The 21,012-nt window shown below is 30.3% G+C and overlaps 1 protein-coding gene across 2 annotated transcripts in view; it reads right to left on the minus strand.

Annotated features, from left to right (window-relative positions):
- Positions 1 to 14,970, minus strand: part of LOC146531493 (G protein-activated inward rectifier potassium channel 3-like) — a 32,379-nt gene extending 17,409 nt beyond the window's left edge. For both annotated transcript variants that reach the window (XM_085198378.1, XM_085198379.1), the window contains exons 1-2: positions 14,830 to 14,970; positions 2,597 to 3,129 (exon numbers count right to left, since the gene is read on the minus strand). In XM_085198378.1, coding sequence (XP_085054504.1) covers positions 2,597 to 2,970 — 374 coding nt within the window. In that variant the 5' untranslated portion in view covers positions 2,971 to 3,129; positions 14,830 to 14,970. The remainder of the gene's footprint in view (positions 1 to 2,596; positions 3,130 to 14,829) is intronic.
- Between the last annotated feature and the right edge of the window lie 6,042 nt (positions 14,971 to 21,012).

Raw genomic sequence — 21,012 nt, forward strand, 5'->3', positions numbered from 1 at the left:
ATCTTTTCTATAATTGTCTATAATATAAGGAAAATGTACATATTCTATGTGAATATTTATCTAGTGCCAGGTTTTAATATCATACAGATAAAAAATGTATGTACATACTCGTAAGCTGTGCGTAAGCCAAATTTCCACCAAAAAAATATAGATATTGTATAAATTTTATGGTATATTACATCTTTATTATTTTTATAAATATTTCTATACTCTGTCATTCATTATATTTCATTCATGAAAAATTTAGAACAAAAAAAGAAACATGTAACAACCTAGTGCTTCTCAAAATGTATATTTATTCAGGTGAGTCGTCTTTGAATACGTCAAAAAATGTTAACGTCATTAAATTTCCATTTCTATACTTTAAAAATAATAATGTTGAAATTACTATTCCGCTTATTATATTATATAATAATAAATTATCATGTCAAGAAATTATTATTCTATATGTTGCTAAATGCTGATACGGCAGGAAACTGGGGAACGTTAGCGCCCATTATACAAGTATGGCCTACCACCCTAGTTACCCATAGACTAGAGTTGTAATATAGAACCTATTTAGACGTAATACGATCCAATAATAAAAAAAAGAACCAGCCAATATTAAAAAAGAAGCTCTATTTACATTAATAACCTCATTGTTGTGCGGTTTTGGCACCACACAAGTATTGGTTTAGAGGAAGTGGACGGCCTCGCGACGTTCTTGGTACATTCGTGCTGAGAATTCGCACTATCGTTAAAAGTGTCAATGGCAATTTATTACTAGGAACTTTCTATTGAAAGATTTTCACACGTTTCAAGTGCGTACGTGATGTCCCTTTTCAAATATTCTGGTTAAACAATTTATATATTAATATATAATAATATATATTTTTATATGTATTTAATATTAAGCAATCGTAGAGCGGCCTAAAGCTATCTTTGTATATCAAGTAAATCAATAAAATATGTATGAAAGTACTAATTAAGTATAATTTTAAGCTGATATGTAATCTTTAATAGGAAATCTATTGGAAAGATAAATAGATTAATAGACGAAATGATATATGAGTATTTGGGTTTTCACCTCTACATTAAGTTTATAGCATATGAACAGAATAAAAATGAAATGTCTATTTTTATTAACATATAAATACTTATTTAGATTTGAATAAAAAATATTATTCTGAGATATCCGTTCCGATAACCAATTCGAATTTGTAAATTGTATTCTTATCTCTACAATTTTCTTTAACAATTCTTAACAACTCTCAATTTGACAATTAACATACCATCGACATTATATCTGAGTATTTAATTTTCTATTTTTCATACAAAAAAATAAAAAAATATTAAATATAATTATGTCATTATGACAATATTCATCCATGCATTTTAATGTAGTAGGATAAAGTGCAGCAACCCTGACCGAACTCTAAGCATGAGGATACATCAAGATTGCCATTCGAAGGAGGGATTGTGAAGGAGCATTGTTTTGGTAGCGTCTGCGGTGACGAGTGCGGTGCGGTTCCTGTACCATCCCCACCCATCTCACCGATCGCACTAAAAAGAAGGACGTCCGTTTCCTTTGCACGTATTTTGCATACAACAAGAAATATGCTAGATTTTTAAACATTGCGTCTTAGTTATTCTGACCGGATGGAGACATTCTATGATTTTTTTTATTTTAAAATTTATAAATTATTATTATTTCTTTTAGACAAAAGAGAAAAATGTTGCAAAGAAATATAAAATACTAGCTTCCTCCTCTAATACTGACTATAAAATACTAACTAAATTCCTTTAAAATATATATAAGTAATAGTTAGAGAAGCTCCAAGCAAAATAAATTTCAAAGTTAATAAACTATGGTTAACGACTGTATGGTAATTAAAAAAGACGAGACGAGAGGTCGATGTAGAAGCAATAAGGCTGGCGGCAACGAAGCCGTATGGGCGCCACTGGTCTTGACCTTCTTGTCTCTTAAATGAGAATTCCTCCGTAGAAATGCGTGATTTAAGTGTGACTTTGGCACTTAGAAGGTTAATGGAATTAAATTGTTGTGGTTTTTAATTAGCTTGCGTAAATATCATAGGTTATATTACGATTTGTCCCTTTTCTGTTGAGCGTTTAATATTAATCTTGTCAAGTAACTGAACGCCCGACATCAGAATTTTTAGGTAAAGAATTGTTATTATATTAAACCAATTAAACTTTCAAAACTTAGGGAAATGCAATTCTATTTATTTAATGTCATTATAGGAATATAATTTGCTTTTTTTATCTGTACATATATGATTACAATATCTACCCAATATTTGGAACTTTTTACAGTATATTGTTGAATCGGAAGTCCAGACTTTGACTGAAAGTTCCCTCTGCCTACCCTGCTATCTGCGGGATACAGCGTGACAGATTCACGCTTTTGCATATTTATTTCAAGAGAGCTAAATAGTTTCGTCTGTTTCTTAAATCGGCAAAAGAGATATCTTGCTTTTATATTTAAACTTTAACCATTACTTTTGAAAAAATTAAAACAAAGAAATATTTGAAACATCTTTGACCTATCATACGAACCCGCTAATAAGATACCAATTATTTAAAGTATTAATCTTACCTCAAAAGGGCTAGGCTGAGGGCACTATCATTTCTGGTAGTTGGAATGTCTTTGACACTGGAGGGTTCACTTCGTACTCCTCTGAGGGAATGGCGTAACTGCCGGGTAAACGTGCCGAGGAGACCACTGCTGTTTCTTCGTTGATTAAGGCTTTTAGAACGTGTTAACTTATTCGCTTCGAGATCGACACAAGGTGTATCTGCAACCACTTCTCCACTTCTTGAAGTCGCTGCACTCGACGCTTCTGTTTTAATAATAGTTGGAATGGCAGTATTCACATCTCCCAGCAGTTTCTCCCATGGCGCCTCGCCGTCCTCCTCGGAAATGGTTTCGAAACTTCTCGGACTAACGGATGAAGTCGTTTTGTCAGACATTGTAGGTTATGTTTAAAAGTAAATATCAAAAGCAACGGAACGCAGCAGAACAGACACCACAACACTTGGTCACTTTGGATTTTTAGTTTCTTGACAACACTTCACTCGTATCATAATATCCATTTGTAAATCATAATGTTTGGGGTAAAAATGTTGACACTGAAACAAAAAGAAACCTTATTTTTATATGTGCTTAATTAAATGTTTAATAATTATTATAATTCGAGGTCTAGGTACAAATTAATACATAAATGTATAAAGTATAAAATTAATACAGTTATATAATTTTTTTCACGTTGCTCAATTGAAGATATCATTAGATGGTCACGGCTTGGCTACTGAAAGTTGAAAACTTTTACCTCGCTGTTAAGCCTTTCTATTGCAGTAATTACGTCTATATGTTCCGAGAGAAAGGAACTTTGTATTTGAAGTGTGACATACGATGCTTAATTAAATTTTGATTATTGTACGAGCTAGAATGTAACTGTCAAAAATTATACATCTGTGTCCAAATTGCTTAAAGTTTGAAAGTGAAATTTATAAAAGCAGATCGAGTGTTTTCTAGGCCACTTGTGGCTCGGGGCCACCACAAGCGTGTGACTGTACACGTGACAGGTCGTGGGTTCGATTCCCAGTCGAGGAAATTAATTATTTAATATTTTCATTTAGGTATGCGCCTTGGTGTCGAGGCAAAAGTGCGGCGTTGCGTTGAGTGCGCTTAGAATGCTTCCAGAATTAAGTGGAAAATGGGGAGCGGAGTGTCTAAACACTAGGGCTCCTTCTATCTACCGCTATTACATGCTGAATGCGTGAAATTGAAAAAAATATGTTTTTTTAATATCGTAATTTAGCATAGGATGTGATTAAATTGCAATTAGCCGGTTGTGCTTGTGTTTATATCGCTTCCACCGTGTACTATGCAATTAGGCTTCATGAGATCATCAATTTGTACCGCCCACATAACATATATGTATGTTAATATTGTTTTATATGGAAAGGAAAGTGTAACTGACACGTAAGTAATAAGAACGACTTATGACGAATTTTTATCGCCGCAAAACTTAACCGCATCTAAAGGGTATGCTATACAGAAATTTAGTTTTACGTAAATTCTTGTGTTTTTTAGTGAATATCCTTTATTATTCCTATTCAAACTTTCAAATAAATAAGATCATTATTTTTATGTATTTTATAATAAAAATATTGATTATATATTGTAATTTACTTTACATTTCCTTTAGTAATTGCACCTATAAGAAATTTCAAAAGAATCTATGCTAGAAAGACATTTAAAAAGTTATTGCTCACAATTTGCAATTTAGAAGGAATTCTAAAATGGAATAATACTAAATATTCTCCTCAGTCCTCTCTAGTTGATCCTCCGAAAGAAATAGAAAAAAAAAAACATTACAAAATTAATTCAAAAATGTTTGCTTTAATGATGTAATCTGTATCACAATATACCTAAGTATATAACTAAATTGCATTTAATAAAAGGAAATCCTAGAAGTTGTAATATTTATAATAACTTGTTTACAAATTTATTATATAAATGCTCTACGACGCATTAACATTAAATATATTGTGGATTTTATTAAATACCTTGTCTGGTATATTGTTATTATTTGCCTATCGCCCAATGTTAATAACCAATCCTAATCCAAAAATTGCTACCATAGATTGAAATAGACAGAGATGGAGGTAGGCATGCAGGTTAGTGATTGGATAGATATGTCGGACAGTACGAGATAGACGTTAACTGGAGATAGGAGATACATTATTAATATTGGGCGTATGTCTATATGAAGTTATCGCTGAAAAAATTACAATGAATGTTTTTAAATTATGTATAGTACACAGTTCGCGTTATATAAAGAGAAATAATCTTAAACTTTATATTATTTATTGATTTATGCATTTCATATTTTCAAATTAATTAAATTATATTGTAATGTTACATTTGTAGGTATTCGCCGAAAGTGACAATTTTTCTTACAATACAAATAGTGGAAAAAATTGAAAATTTATAGATATTTCGTAGAAAAAAACATAACAAACTTATATTAGTAGTTAATTTCATACAAAATGAGTGCTTGCGGGCGCAAACTGATTTTTGTTAATTTTATAAGTTGACCTAAAATTGATATGGAAGCCTTGGAAAGCGAATACGACTCGCACTTGACCAGTTTTTACAAAAAATAAAAAAATAAAATGCTATCACAATTTTCTCGGAATAATCGGCGCCTGACAATTACTTTTCATCTTAATGAATAATATAGTGACTCACGATAGTTTTATTAAGGTCACTAATGATTAAGCGCGTTACGAATTCTAGATACTGAAATATAAACAAAATGAGGTTACTTTGAAAGTATCGATAGTTGATAGAAACTAAAATAATAATTATTATAATATTATGTTATTGTTTGACATGGCATGCGGGCGAAGCCGCGAGGGCTGCTAGTATTGATATATTTATGTTATGACTTTTATTTTTTTATTAGTATTTGAAATTCTTTTAAAAATAAATAAATAGCGCGATCGAATTTACAACCAAGCCATCTTCGCCATCATCGGGTTTAAAGTTTAAACTGTTATAACACTTGGAGCAGTTTCATCATACTTATTCCTAACTTTAAACAAGCTTCTCAGCACTTAGTGAAAAATAGGGAAATTAATTTCTATTAGCTTAAATCTCAGAGAGGGAAGCCTAAATATTATATATTATTATATTCTAAAGATAAAATTGTTAGATTTAATATCAATTATCATTTTGTATCGTGATGGCCATAAACTAAAAAGATAACCTCTTTAAATTATCAATATCACCCGACATTATAACATTTAAAAAATCTATTAATATATCTGAAATCTACTCTATAAAACATATCTATATTATAAGAGTATAAGATCGTCGCCCTGCCAAGCATCACGTCACGTTGAAATATGGGTCAATGCTCCAATCTAAAACCGAAACTGCCGTAAAACGATTATACTTACTTATAAATTTATGAAAATGCAGTAAAAATATTATTGTTATTAATAATATAGTGAATAGAAGACATTTGTAAAATATCGTCTTCTTCTTTTTCTTCGTGTCAATGTTTGGAGAATTCATATCATATTTTGCCAGTATTTAGCCACGTCGACTGCGGCATCTGTTGCCTCCATCAGATCGTCATGTGAGCAGGTGAATGGATCTTGGTGATGGTCTTTATTAATTCATTCATTTAGTTAACGTAATATCAAATAAAAAAATCTTATTAAATTAAATGTAATGAATTTACTATTTATAGAAATTACACACTTACTTTTATTAAGAAATTAGGAGTTAATTTAGGTAATAGATTAAATTAACAGAGTTATTATTAATATTGAAAATATATTAAACTCTAAATGCCGCCAGTTTACCATAAGATATATATATGTACACTTAAAATACCAAGTCGGCGTATAATGGTACAAGTGCTGACTCGCAGGCGCCACTGCCTCTTGATTAATTTTAAACCGCATTTGTGGCCATTTTGTTGCGATAAATAACTAGAAAAGTCGAGGCCAGTGAGTGGATATTAGATTCCTGCAAGTAAATTCCAGGCAACCTATTTATTACTGAGAAATGTCATTTAGAAATGTACGTTACGTTAAATATTATATTTATTCGTGCAAGATTAATTTATCGTTTAAATATACAAATAATTAAATATAATACGAGGCCAGTCGTGGCCCACAAAGAGTGATGAGAGAGTTAGATCTCCACTCGGGGACATCAAATATTTATTTAAATTTACATTTCCATTTCTTTGCTTATCTTCCGCTACTTAACACGCAATGCCTCCAGAATACGGGAAACAAAGGAAGGAACCTCCGTTCCCAATTTTCCCACTAGGTTCCTTCTGCTTACCCTGCTGTGTGCGGGATACAGCCAGAAGCTGATTATAAATATCATATAATTTATTATGTTACTATTGAAAAGACCGAGCTTGATTTGTATTAGTGCCAACGAGGAGTCTTAACTCTAGGTTCCCAAAGCCAAAACAAACTTGTTTGCCTAGTACGTGTTCGCAAAGCCAATTTACAGGGTCATTCAGGAACTAAAGAGTGTTGAAAATGAGTTATCATGTCTTTGTTATTAAAACTGTGAGATCTATGCAAAGGATGTAATTATGACATTAACGTGTCTTAAGCGATTAAATCTAGTATTTACAGGAAATAGTCACTTCATGCGTGTAAACTTGGAACGTGTTTTGCAAGTTATGTAAGCATTTATGCTTTAAAGTTAATTTCTAATATTCTCAGTAATATAGTTTTATAATTTACTTTGCTCAATTTTCCTTTATATTAAACGAAAGAATGCTTTTAAAAATGTAAATTATTATTTATGTGTGATTTACATAATAAAACTATTTTAGAAACCTATTTTAGATTCACAAAAGTTGCATAATTTTTCAAAAATATTCTTTTAAAAGTACGTACGTACGTCCACGTAACAAAATTTCCATTGTTTTAACATCATCACGTAAATTTTTCGTGGACATGTATCTAGTAGGTACCTATTGTATTTCTGAATGTAGAATTAAAATTGTCGCCTACAATATGTATCTATTCATAATATTATTACAAACAACCTTCAATTACGCACGCTCTGTTGTTTGCGAGAAAGAATGTATTATATCTAGGAATTAAAAAAAAATATTAAATTTTCCCAAAGAAATTGACACCTCATGTTGGGTTATTATTTTTTGATCATGAGATATTTACTTATAAACATTACATACATAATAAATAAAAGTTATATAACGTAGAAAAACAGGACCGGGCGGAGTGGCGAGCATTAGGCCTCCCCTAATGTGACCCCTATGTCCAGCAGTGGACTTTAAAAGGCTGATGGATGGATGGATGGATGAAGAAAAACAGAAATCTTATGCCCACCTAATAGAGTGACCGATGAACGGTGCCTACTGGCACAGTTACATTTAGCTATCATCAGGAAGTATGAATAATTGTATCGCGAAATATACGTTTAATTTTGGTATTCTTAACCTAAATAACGATTTCCGTATACCAAGAAACGATTTTGCATTAAACAAACCAGATCGTTGGCCCGCTGCGTTCATTCACCGCAATCACGATAAATAATGACAAAGTGGTTCATTCACGAATTGGTTTTTTTGGTCGTACATGTTACCAAAATTTTCCATTTTGAATCTATATATATCAAATTTACATTAGTCAGCTTCACGCTGTATCCCGTACACATCAGGGCAAAGGGAACATAGTGTTGAGACACTCCGTTCCCCAAATTTCGCCGGATTTTTTGAGCCATTGCGGGTTGAGTGGCGGAACTCATGCTTTTGCATTGATGCCAGAGTGAAGAAATGAAAATATTAATAAACAATAATTAATTCCTTCGAGTGGAAATCGAACCCACACCCTTGTGCCCCTGTGTCATGACGGCTTCTATTGAAAATATATTTAATATAATATAGGTGAAAGGTTCATCGAAGCTATACTAAGAGAAATGTCAGTGTAGGTTAAATATAAATACACTGCCCTTATATCCAAAATACTTGAATTGCTACGGAAAATGCGTGCGCTGTTAATTTTACCGTGACAGCTTTCGACACGTGACGTTTTTGCGATGTCTGTATGACCTTTGGATCCATCCCAAGGTGGTGCATCTAACCCTTGAACATTAAAAAAATATCTTTGCAGCTCGTAATATTTGTGGTGTAAAGTGATGTTTTAGTTTCAGGTAATGCTGTTCTAGTTTAGAAGTACCATACATAACGGTAGTTTAGCCACAGGTCCTTTCATCTCATATCTCACTTGAACTAGCGGCTTTAATACCAAATTTTCCCCCCTTTGAAGGCAATTATTTTTTAGTATTTAACCAATAAATTATGTTATGTAATGGTAATAAAAAAAACAAAGCAATGTAATAATAATAAAAAAAATAGGAGTAGCAATTGTATTTTTGCAAAATGGCGTCATTACGTCGCTAATTTATAATTTAATGAAATAAAAATTGCTAATATATTATTAGATACTTCTCAATTCACAGAATTGTGGTTGCGTTTCTTTTTGGTAATTTCCTGTAATTTACGTTCATTAAACAAAAAAATAAAGATATAAGCGTGTTCTTAGGAGCCAAGTGGTATTATTTCTTAGGAAACAAAAATAAAATGTGTATGCATAATATCGTATTCTCTAGAAAGGATTTAATGACATTATTCTTCACTAAAATTAAATAAGTATCTTTATTTTTTTATTATTACCTTTACTTTTTATATTTATTATGAAATTATTATTCAACAAGTTTTTATACGCTTATAATGTATTTGACTACACTAGGATTTCTATATTAGAAATATTTTTAGTTTTCTATAACGTAATAGGTATATGGTAATTCATACAAGAAGAAAGTTATGTCACTTAATTAATTTTGTTATCTTACAAAAATATATTACCTAATTCTGAAAACGAAAAATAACTGCGTTTAGAAACTAAAACAATATAAAAATTAATAAAATATACTATTTATTTCTTGATAAAGAGTCAATTAAGTAAATATGTATGAGTAATAAGCTTAACATTTGTCAGGTATGTCAAAGTAGCACAGATATTTCGAAATAAATCGGTTGCATATTCGCTTAAGTGAGATTAAGAGAAAGTTCATCCTTTCTGTGTTATGTAAATGTAAATTGGAAAATTTTTGCACACTAAATTAGCAATTATGTGAGAAAGAACAAGGTAATATTCTCAGTATTTTAATTTCTTATGTCAATGCAAATAATAAAAATAGCTTTAAATTATTATTGTCGTCACCACTGTAAAGGAAGTTAATTTAGTTTTTTATAACAAGTGTTTTATAATAATCTATATTCATAATGACAATCGACGACTATATAAATCATTACATAATTTTTCAATTTACTTTTTACTGTAGATAAAAAAAAACTTCTTCATTCTAAATACAAATGATAACCTTATAAATTAATTAATTATAAAAACGCTGGTCGGGATTTCATAAGAATTTTGTTAATTATCAAGTTTTATAATAAGTCAAATAGCAGAATTCAGTAATTTACTTTTGATGATTGACTTATCTTAATTTCGTTATCTGTGTCTATTGTTAGACAGTTGACGTACGCTGTCAGTCACAACGTATTAAATAAATTGCACGATAAACTTTACTCTTGGATGCTAAGAATGGCGCCATGATAACTATTTATGCAATAGGTATATTTATTAAAAATCAATTTCATTGACGTACACACTTATCGTGAGTCATTGAGACGACTTTGGAGAATATGTAAATCCCTGAATGTGTTTGAGGGATTTTTTTATATATATCCAAGTAGTTACATTTAAAATAATCCAGGTAGGTAAATCATAAATTAAAATTAAATCATAGGCATAAGTTTTGATTATCGATATCGATATCGATTTCGCTGTATCCGGCACAGAGCAGGATAGGCAGAGGGAACCTAGTGTTAAGACACTCCGTTCCCCACTTTCAGCCGAATTCTGGAGTAGTTTATAACTTTATATAACTGGTTAACTTGCTTTTTAAATTAAATTGCATAATACGAACAATCACACGAATTCAAAGGCTATCGTGAATGTGTTATCACAACATTATTTCTATTAGCAAGAAGCAACTGAATTTATATAACCTACTTTATTCTATAGAGAATAAGGCTCTAATTCATTAACTTTTTCATGCTTAAAATATTTTATGTATGAATCCTTCATGAGGTGTTAAAATGACCCCTTTACGGTAGTGTTTATGGGTTTGGCGCGTGTTAATTGTTGTATATATTATATATCTATGTACATATATGCAATTCTTTAGTCCAACCTTTAATCAGCCTTTGGTTGTTTACTGATTATTAAAATCTTAGGTCATCATTTCTTAGTATTAAATGAATATAAGTAAAGAACACGAATGTTTGGGATTCGCAAAGGTTAACTTAGCTTAAAAACTATAGTTAATATCGGTGCACGAGAAAATATAAGTTAAATAATTTGTGTCATAGCTCAATGGAAAGAGAAAAACACTCCGTTCTTCACTGTCCGCCCATTTCAGAATTATTGCGATTGATTTTGGTGGCAAATCCTAACGCCACGTTTTATGTATCCAGTTCGAAAAAAGAAAGAAAAATTTTAGTGTTCTTTCCTCTGAGCAGGTATCGAACCCACAATTTTCGTTATGACATGTACTTGTATAGTCACTACCACCACGATTTCTACTATAAATAATAAATGTAAACTTACATGGTATAAAAATGAAACCCTAACTTACCTACCACTTTTTTTTATCATTACATACTATTAATACCTAATGATAACAATTACGAAACACGATGATTACAATACATTTATACCGACCGTAGGCACTGGCGGAGATATTCTTTTATTTTAGGAGTTTTTTTATTTTTATATACATCTTATAGCAGCCATGCAAAAGAATAAAATTAATAGTATATTTAGCTGATTAATAAAAAATATAATAATGTTTAATCATAAAATTTCAAAATTTTAAACGACAAAATAAAAAATTGCAGACAAAAATAATCTTATAAAATTGTAAATTTCTAAAGCTTGGTCGTGAAAGGAAGCAGAATCGTGCAAAAAGTTTTTTATTCGAAGTTCATTTCTTGTTAAATCACTTTATGTTGTTTTTATGAGCATAACAATCACGATATTTCTCTAAATAATATCTTATATGGAAGCAATGTTGAATAAGAATATTAAAATCTGCAAACATATTTTTGCATATTTTTGTGGAAAGTTAATATTTTCCATTGATCCTTTTGATAATTCAAAGTTTTTACGTCATCGAGTGGTATTTATATGTAAATCCTACATGTCTAAATCAGAATGTAATGGTATTAAATGTTAAAAAATCGATCAAGTGCGAGTCCAGCTCGATCACTGTGTGTTCCTTACCAATTTCAAGATTGCAAGCCAACGGGAAGTACAATTTATAAAAGTTGACAAATGTAAGTTTGCGAGCGTGTGCACTCATTTTGTATGAAATTAACTTCAAATATAAGTTTGTAATGACATTTTTATTAAATACCCATAAATTAATATCTACTATTTAGGTGCATGCGCTGAATTAGAATCTTGATTTTTTCTGTGCTCATTTATGCTTGATGCCTCCACTCAATCTCGAAATAGCTTGTCTTGACTTACAAACGAATAAAGTGTTCTATAAAGGCTCCGATTTTTACCGTTTCACATATGGAACCCTAAAATATCTCGCTTCAACGTCCTATGTCGAAAATGGCCGAAAATAAGAAGATCAAGAATCGTGTTGTTTCACTATTCATCCTATTATATACATTTACGTACCTACATATATAGTTTTATACTTTACTTAAATACTTCTCTTAATTACATGACAAATTCTGTTTTTATAAATAAATAATATTTACATATCTTATATATCAAGATATGTATTTTTTAACCGTCAATCTGTACACAATTAACTCGCTGGAAGCAATTACACACCGACGCCTTATTGTTATGACCTTGAGAGAATTCCCTAAACAAGTCATATTAGAAAATAATGACATGATGTTCAATGGCTATTAACAGTTAGGAATATTCATTATTTAATTTGATATTTTAATCTTCAAAAATATTCTCATACTTATTTAAGTATTCCTATATTAAGTAAAGATTATCGATTCTGTAAAGTTGTTTTTGATTGAAGATTTAGAAGTATTATAAATGTTTATTTCAATTTAGTTTGTCATTTTACTCATTTATATTATACTAGAGCCCGCCCGCGGCTTCGCCTGCTTGAACTACGTTATTATTAATTTTTTTCTCCATGATCACCTACATCCTATAAGTGACGTCCATGCAAAATTTCAGATTCCTAGCACATGTAGTTTCTGTGATTTCGTGATGACTGAGTGATCTTTCGATTTTATATATATAGATATATGGTATGAAAACTTTATCATAATTACCTACTGGTTATTCCATTGCTATAAAAATACATATATAATGATGTAAATTATCCTCATCATAACCGTTTCAATGACTCGTACTATAAATTCGACAAACTTCCGCTCCCGTATATATGTATGCTACAATAGAAAAACATATTTAATAGACTTTAACCATCTACGGGCACTGATTATAATTTATAACTTAGATATCAGAATAAAAAATAACACAAAAATAAGAATATAAAAGTATGGAAATCACATAAATGTGTGTAAAAACAAATCGAGGCCGTCATGACGGAGTAGAACATTGTCTGAAGAGACGGTTTTGAGTTCAATTCACAAAAAATATTTTCGTCTCCTCGCTCTTCATCAAGCAAATTTGACGATAACTGGAGAACGAAGTGTTTTAACTCTAGGTTCCCTATGCCTACATGCAGAATTCAGCGTGAAGCTGAAAAAAAATAAAATGGCTTTTAAAATGTGCAGAATTCTTGTAAATATTACGTATAATGCAAACATCGCACATTCACGATACAGTTGGGCGGTGTTTGAGGTTTCTATGTCAAATTTCGCCAATCTAATTGAATGATTTTCTTCAATTTGCATAATATATGGTTTAGGCCACTGTCGCAATAGAACTTCAATGTCTGTCTCGGCTGAAATCTTTTCTAAACGTTATTTTAAATATATATTTTTTTAATATGATAGACACGTTAATGGAGTCCATATAGGTGATAGGTAGTCCATATAGGTGATAGTGGTATTAAATAACGTCGACAATGCATGAAAAGTCGAAAATAGATTGATATTGACATATCACATAGGTCTTATCAGTTAAATCAAAAATTATTGAAAATCTGTGTAGATAATGAATATGATATAAATAATAAAGACTAAAATTTTTCCTATGACATACCTACTCATCACAATAAGATTTACACTAATAAAGCATTAGTGAAAGCGCCTGGAACGGCGTCGCCGTCTTTCTAATATTTGACTTTTACCAAAAAAAGATACCATTTTATATGTTTGTCTGTCTCGTCTTTACAAATTTAATTTAGAGTTAATAATTCAATCTTACTAAGAGAAATCACTGGAAAATACCTTACAATTAATGTCTATTTAAATATTTTACATATTTTAGGTAAACATTATTTAAATGTTAAAACATTTGCCTGGAATTTATATTTTTCATATAAGTAATTATGAAATTAATTCGGTTTGGTTCGCATGTACTTACAGCGTGTGTAATATGTACCTACTCGTATATGTAAAACGTAAAAACGATATCGCACTGAAAATAATCGCTCAATGGCTGAACCAATGTTATTATTCACACCTAGATGTAAAACGTACTTGCTTTCAATGACATGATGGCCTGTCATTGTTTTATCTTATATTTTTAATCTGTGAAGACATAATCAAATGGTTTTTTTTTAATAAATTGATCGTTTAAAACAATTTAAAATATTTATGTAACCTTCAAATTATGCAAAAGTATGAGTACGCTCATTATGTTTTAGGTCAATCGGTGTAAAAACTATATAAGTTGCAAGGTTTTCCAACGCTTGTTAATTTTAAAACTTTACAATAAAAACAATTGGTAATTTAACAACAATTTAGCTGGATAGTCAAATTCCATTGAATGAACCGTCGGGCCTTGGTTCTATACTTATCAGTGAAGTGATTAAGCATGGCATTTTAGTTTTTTTATAAACCATATCAAAAGCGTAATTTGATAGCCTTACTAAATAATAAATATTATTATTATTATTATACTAAAAACTAAAAAACTTTTCCAAAAAAATATAAAAATAAACATGACTAACAATATAATAATATGTATCTATAACAAAAATTTAAAATAAAATTATAATAATGATTCACTCACCTTCATATATGGACCTATCATAAAGATCGTTTATTGTAACGTTCCGCGAAATGAAATTTCACGAAACTGAGCAAAGTGCTGAAAAAAGTTCAATAACTCTGAAAAAGTTTCACAACAGATATCACAGATTATATATCAAGCACTATTTCACGCGAGCCCTGAAGTCAATGGCACAATTTCAGTTTAGCACATTTTCAGTTGAAAATATTTTGTAAAAACAACTTTTTAACAATATATAAAACTATTTCTTTTTAGGCATATTTGTGCTACGACGATAAATTAATAAATTAAAAAAAAAATAGGAATGTAAAATTTAAATAATGGCGGGAAAATAAATTCGCGCGCGCCGCTCTCGACTGTTCTCAGTGCGTCGGCTCAACAGTGACTGGCTGAATGTTGTCGAATCCTAAACTTGTATATTCGCAGCCGTTATAAAATAAATACAGTGAGGACTGAGGACTGAGGTGCGATGATCGAAGGTCTGTGGAACGTTTAAAAGGAACTGTTATCTAACTAGCGTTTCCAACGGCTTCTGGCGAAATCGTGTGACGCCAATTTGAATTTCCCATTGACTAGTCTTAACGATATGGATAGAGCTGACAAGAACACACCTAAGGTACCTATTACGTTCATTAATATAAAAATTATTAAATGTGGCATCATATAAAATTACAATACAGTTTATGTTATTAAATAATTAATCAATTATTTATATTCTACGTGCATCTTCGATTAGGTCGTATTATTAAAGATTGAGGCCTGTATTTATAAACCACTCTCAAATCTGAGATCGATCTTGAGATGCTGTTTTCATTCATAGATATGTAAACAATTTTGAGAGCGGTCTATAAATATAACATCATTTATGTTCATTATTGGTAAATTTAAAGCATACATTGACTACATTGTTATTTCAAGGATATCATATCGATATTTGATAATATATGCATGTAGGTATATGTCTCGAATGTTATAGGTGACCCCATTTCCTATATTACAGCTACTTATACAATAGTATTGCTTTATTCTGCAAATATTGTTCTAGAGTAAAATGGTTACCAGTTTCTAATATAGCTGAGAATAGAGGTTATAATGAAACAAGCAAAACGTGCTCCCGAACTTTGCTCTCACGTGGTGCACGCTATGAAAATGATACACTGAAGACATGCCAACTTCATTTGATGGACTATTAAATTATAATTTTAATAATTTAAATTAGGTTTCAAATTATGTATCTTTATTTAATTTCAATCGTAGTAAAAATCCAGGTAATAGTACTTAATAAATATTAATTTTAAATCTTACTAGTGATTCAATACTATAAATTAATATTACTTATTTCTAAATTGGGATATTTTATTAAAAACAAAATGAAGAATAGATTTATTTTATTTGTGTAATAATAACGTAACTTGAACGTTGTGTTATATGGCCAAGTCCAAATTTGCAAATTATTTTGACCAGGCGCTATCTCTATCATCAATGGGGCTTTGGCCTTTTATAAGATTTATTTGATATTGCCCATAATTTAACTCTGGTGCAAAGCAGCCGGTATTCTTCGTTTGTTTCAACAAGTAATCTTGGAACGTAAATAAATGAACACGAAATATCAAACGATAACCTATGGCTTGGTTAATTTTGTACCATTTGAGGTAAATAACATGTTTATTATGCGTCGGATCTCTGCAATCGCTAATAATTCTTATTCGATTATACATATATATATTTCAAACTAGAACTAGTTTATATTATTTAAATTTACGAACATGAACTAAAACTTAAATACATAATTTTATACCGAAAGCATTTTTATTGACTGCTGCAGTATATGTTTATCAGCGTTGCCAGATTTTCTCTTGATGAAGAGCGGAATATTTGAAAATTTAAAATAAAAAAGCGGAAGTCTTTCGCCAAAAGCGGGACAAAAAAAAATTAATAATGAAGATTTAAATATCCATTTATTTGAGTTTTAAATAAAGCTTTCAGTGGTATTTTTAACAATTATATGTTGTTTTTGTTTTTAAATGTTATTCCACACTTTAGAAAAAAATACTTTTTAGAAAACGTAAAAAAAATTGAACGTAGCGGGATTGGAACCCGCGTCTTCTTGGAAGCCGTCTTGGATCAATATAAAATGCTTTTAAATGGAGAAACGTCATTATACTTAAACGATATTGTTTTGGTATACCATGTAAGGCAGTTACATCTTCAGAATAATTTATTAAATGTAATAATCCTTAAAAAAGCGGAACTATGCTTGTCCATATGTATGTATAGTCAAGTAGTCCTAGCTGTTTGTTAATAGTATTTCTCCTTATCATAGGATATTGCACCCCATGTTTATTTTAACTTCGGCACGTTCACCTCCATCAATTGTGAATAACGATTTATACGTACATAGTGCTTACGCACCAAGTAAATTGGTTATATGTAATCGTCATGTTCATGTTAGTACAATAGCCGTTTGTAACATTTCCTGTATAATAATAATATTTATATTATGTCCTATCTTAATTCATTTTATTAATAATATAAATAATAATTATTATTTATTGTTGAAATAAATGGCGGTTAACAATCTGATTATTACAAGACGTCGCCTTATTCTTGAATAAGTATTTTCAGTTTTAACTATGAACATAATATGGCGTTCTTGGCCTCAGAACCCAACGTTACGCTGTCTTATCTAAGAGCCTTAATAAATATGCATTTTACATAGGTTGCTATTAAATTGTAATCTCAACGAAATAATAATTAATTTTAATAATTAATTGCAGAGATTTAATTTATACGTCAAAAATTTAAAGCTTAATTGTGAACATCAGCATTGTGCGAGTGGAAGTCCGAGTCACAGTCTTGTGGCCAATCGCCAACTGGTCGTCGTCTGCATAATTCAATTATATAAAATACACGAAACATCTTACCTATTTTAAAAAGAGTCAAAATAAATAAAAACTAGTGTTGAATGCTTAAAATAAATTATACTTTACTCATATATAAAACTTAATTCCTTAAGCTTTTTAAAAGCAATGTTAATTCTTAACCTGATAAATACTATTAATAAACATCGCCCACAACTTCGTTCACGTGTCTGTCGCGTTTGCTCTTTTCCGCATTTCGAAATAATTAGTTATATTATTGTATATAAATTTTCCACTCACAAGACGTTTGTGAAGTATGAACTCTTTATTAGTGGATACTAGTGCAGCGCAATTGTATCCCAAATTTTATACAGAATAATAATTTCATGCAAAATGAGCACCTACGAGCCTTGCCTACTATCCTGAAATTGGTACGGAGCCCTCAGCGGGTGAGACCTATTCTCACTTGACCGGTTTTTTGTATATGCATTTTGAATAATAGAAGCATGTTATAAATAGTAATAAAACATTTATGCTATTTATATTAAAAAAAACTGATTGTCATAAAATGGCATATTTTTTTAAATTGAAGTGAATTATTATTATTATTTTGTATTATAAAAAGGAGGTAATTGAAAATTACAATTCTCTAAGTAATTAACATTTCATTATTAATGCAAATATTCTTTTATTTAAATTATGGAATTTAATTACAAGGAATCCTTGTTAACCCTTATCTTCATTTTGTATAGTATACTATACATACAACTTTATAAAAATATACGATCGCTATAAATTATTTTTTAACTTAGTTTTATTAAACATATGACATTTCTAGACATTTATTTATACTTCAAAAATAAAAATAGTAGTTTATCTATGATAGTTTTAAAAAAATTGTCAAAAATAACAGTCAAGACGCGCTGCTCAGATTTCTCTAAGGTAAGTTTAATTTTATTTTTATGTTTGTACTCCTAAATATGTATGTTTATTATAAAATACACATGCCTAAATGTCTGTTCTTACACATTTTTATATATATGCTGATGTCGCTATATGAATTAGTATGTTTTTTTCGTGTTTTTTAATAACGTATATTATACTATACATTGCAGTCGTTTACCTTTCGTCGGTGGTGTATAGTATAATATACATTGCCAACTTCACAGGATCAATATTTTTTAGAACTTTACTATAAAATGTAAATTTCAAGTATGTTTTTCTTATATACTAAACCAATTTTATTATAATGTAAAAGACAGTTGTACTGCCGCCTTGATATAGTGGTTCTATAAAATCCATAAAAAATACTAGTATTATTATTACTGCATGACTACCTAACTATATAAAGGGACAAATAATATTACATTCATTATTTACCTATTTATAACACAATATGGTTTGGCTTATCTTTGGTGTTGGTTTTTTGCATGTGTCTTTTGCTTTGGTTTTAAACTCTATGGGTGATAGAGCTAGGCGCATTTTCTCCTTGGTGCCTGAAGAGAATGCAGATTCAGACTCAAGTGACAGAGCTAGTAATAGTAATGCAGCTGGAATGATTGGATCAACAGAAAGTTCTTCAGAGCCATCGATAAATTCAAATCTCGAAAGGTTAAACCTGCAGCTGATATTCATGCCGATACCACCGAAGTGTCTCTTACACCTCATTTCTTAATTCTTTCTTGTAAAGAATGAATGAAGAAGAAAATCGACGTCAATATAAACCAAATAAGCCTTGTAAATGGAGTTTCAAGAACTAAATCAGAGTCGGTGTGTGACATCATGTATGAGTTCTTGCTCTACATAAGAGATGACACTTTTACGGGCATTATCGCTGAAGAAGAAGAAGAGACTATGGGTGTTGGAAGTAAAAATAGTTTTAGCTTTATATACGACTATTAAGTCGAAACATTTCAGTGAAAAATTTACACGATTTCCCGCCAAGCAAAAATACAAAACCGGTATCTTAACGATCTTGCGATGATATTGGCTATGACAAATATTACCATTGGCCGCAAATAACCGGATATCAAATGTGCACTTGCACATTTGATATCCGGTACTTACATGTGTACTGCAAAGCTGGCCAGGCACGTACCATGTGCATAAAATGTAAGGTTTACCTTTGTTTTGTGAAGAATCGAAGGTGTTTTTGGAGTACCACCGCAAGCAATAGGATCTCTGAGTTATTATTTTGTAACAAAAAATTATTTGAGAATGATTTTTTTAATTAAACATTTTTACTTCCATTAATATAGTTGTTTTTATTTAAAATCATATTATTTACAATAATCTTTCAGTATATTTTAAAAGCTACCAGTAACATTTCCACCCTCCCTAAGCATCGCAATGTATAGTATAATATACATTCTTAAAAATGGTAGAATCACTGTACGTGTAGCAATGTATAGTATAGTATACATCGTGTTTTTCCGAAATTTTCATATTATGATTTTTTTATTTATTTTTTTTTATGTTTTTTGTAGCCCAAAGAAGCTACCAGTATGCATATTTTTTGCTTTTCTTAAAAAAAAAAGTTTTGTGAAGATAAGGGTTAAGGAATGAAAAAATACGTCACAAGCCGAACGCCCAGGCCGATTGTATCTCTCTTTCATTTGTTCAGCGCTCTCGCTTGCACGCTTGGCTCAGGTGGAACGTGACAATGAGTCATGTTTTTTGATTTGTTTCCGTCAAAAACTTTTAACATAAATTGAAAGAATTAAAATTTTACATTGAAAATTAAAATTTTACATTAGCAGTCATGTCACTCGGTAATTAATTTATCGCAGAAACACAGCGTGTTGGGTGGCGGATATCAAGATCGTTTTTTGTATTTTTTATTTTTTTTTATATATATGTTATATTATACTCTTAGAATTAACATTTTCTAAGCTTACACAATATTATTACACTGGTGTTTATTCTGATAAAATAATAAGAAAATCACACGTACGACAGTAATAAATATTACATAGTAAGCTATCACTGAAAACATTATGTAAATACAAGCATAGAAACTTATTCTTGCTTTGCGAGCAACGAAGGTTACCTAAACGTAAATATTTTGACTTTTCTCTTCACAATCGCACGTTACCGTACTGTACCGTAGCGTACGGTACCTCTTTGATCATTCGTCTAAATAGAAATGAATTAACGACTATAACGTTTATTTAAGCCAGTATTTTTGTAATAAAAACATAAATACGCAATTTCGAATTTATGATAGGCATTAGAATAACTACATATCTCTAAACTGACTTTTTAGTATCTTTTACAACTTCATTACAGCAATAGTTATATTATTAATATGTAATATCGAAAT

Source organism: Heliconius melpomene, chromosome 15 (genome assembly GCF_056956725.1).
Source record: "Heliconius melpomene rosina isolate 202511_hmr_F chromosome 15, ASM5695672v1, whole genome shotgun sequence".
Taxonomy (NCBI): domain Eukaryota; kingdom Metazoa; phylum Arthropoda; class Insecta; order Lepidoptera; family Nymphalidae; genus Heliconius; species Heliconius melpomene.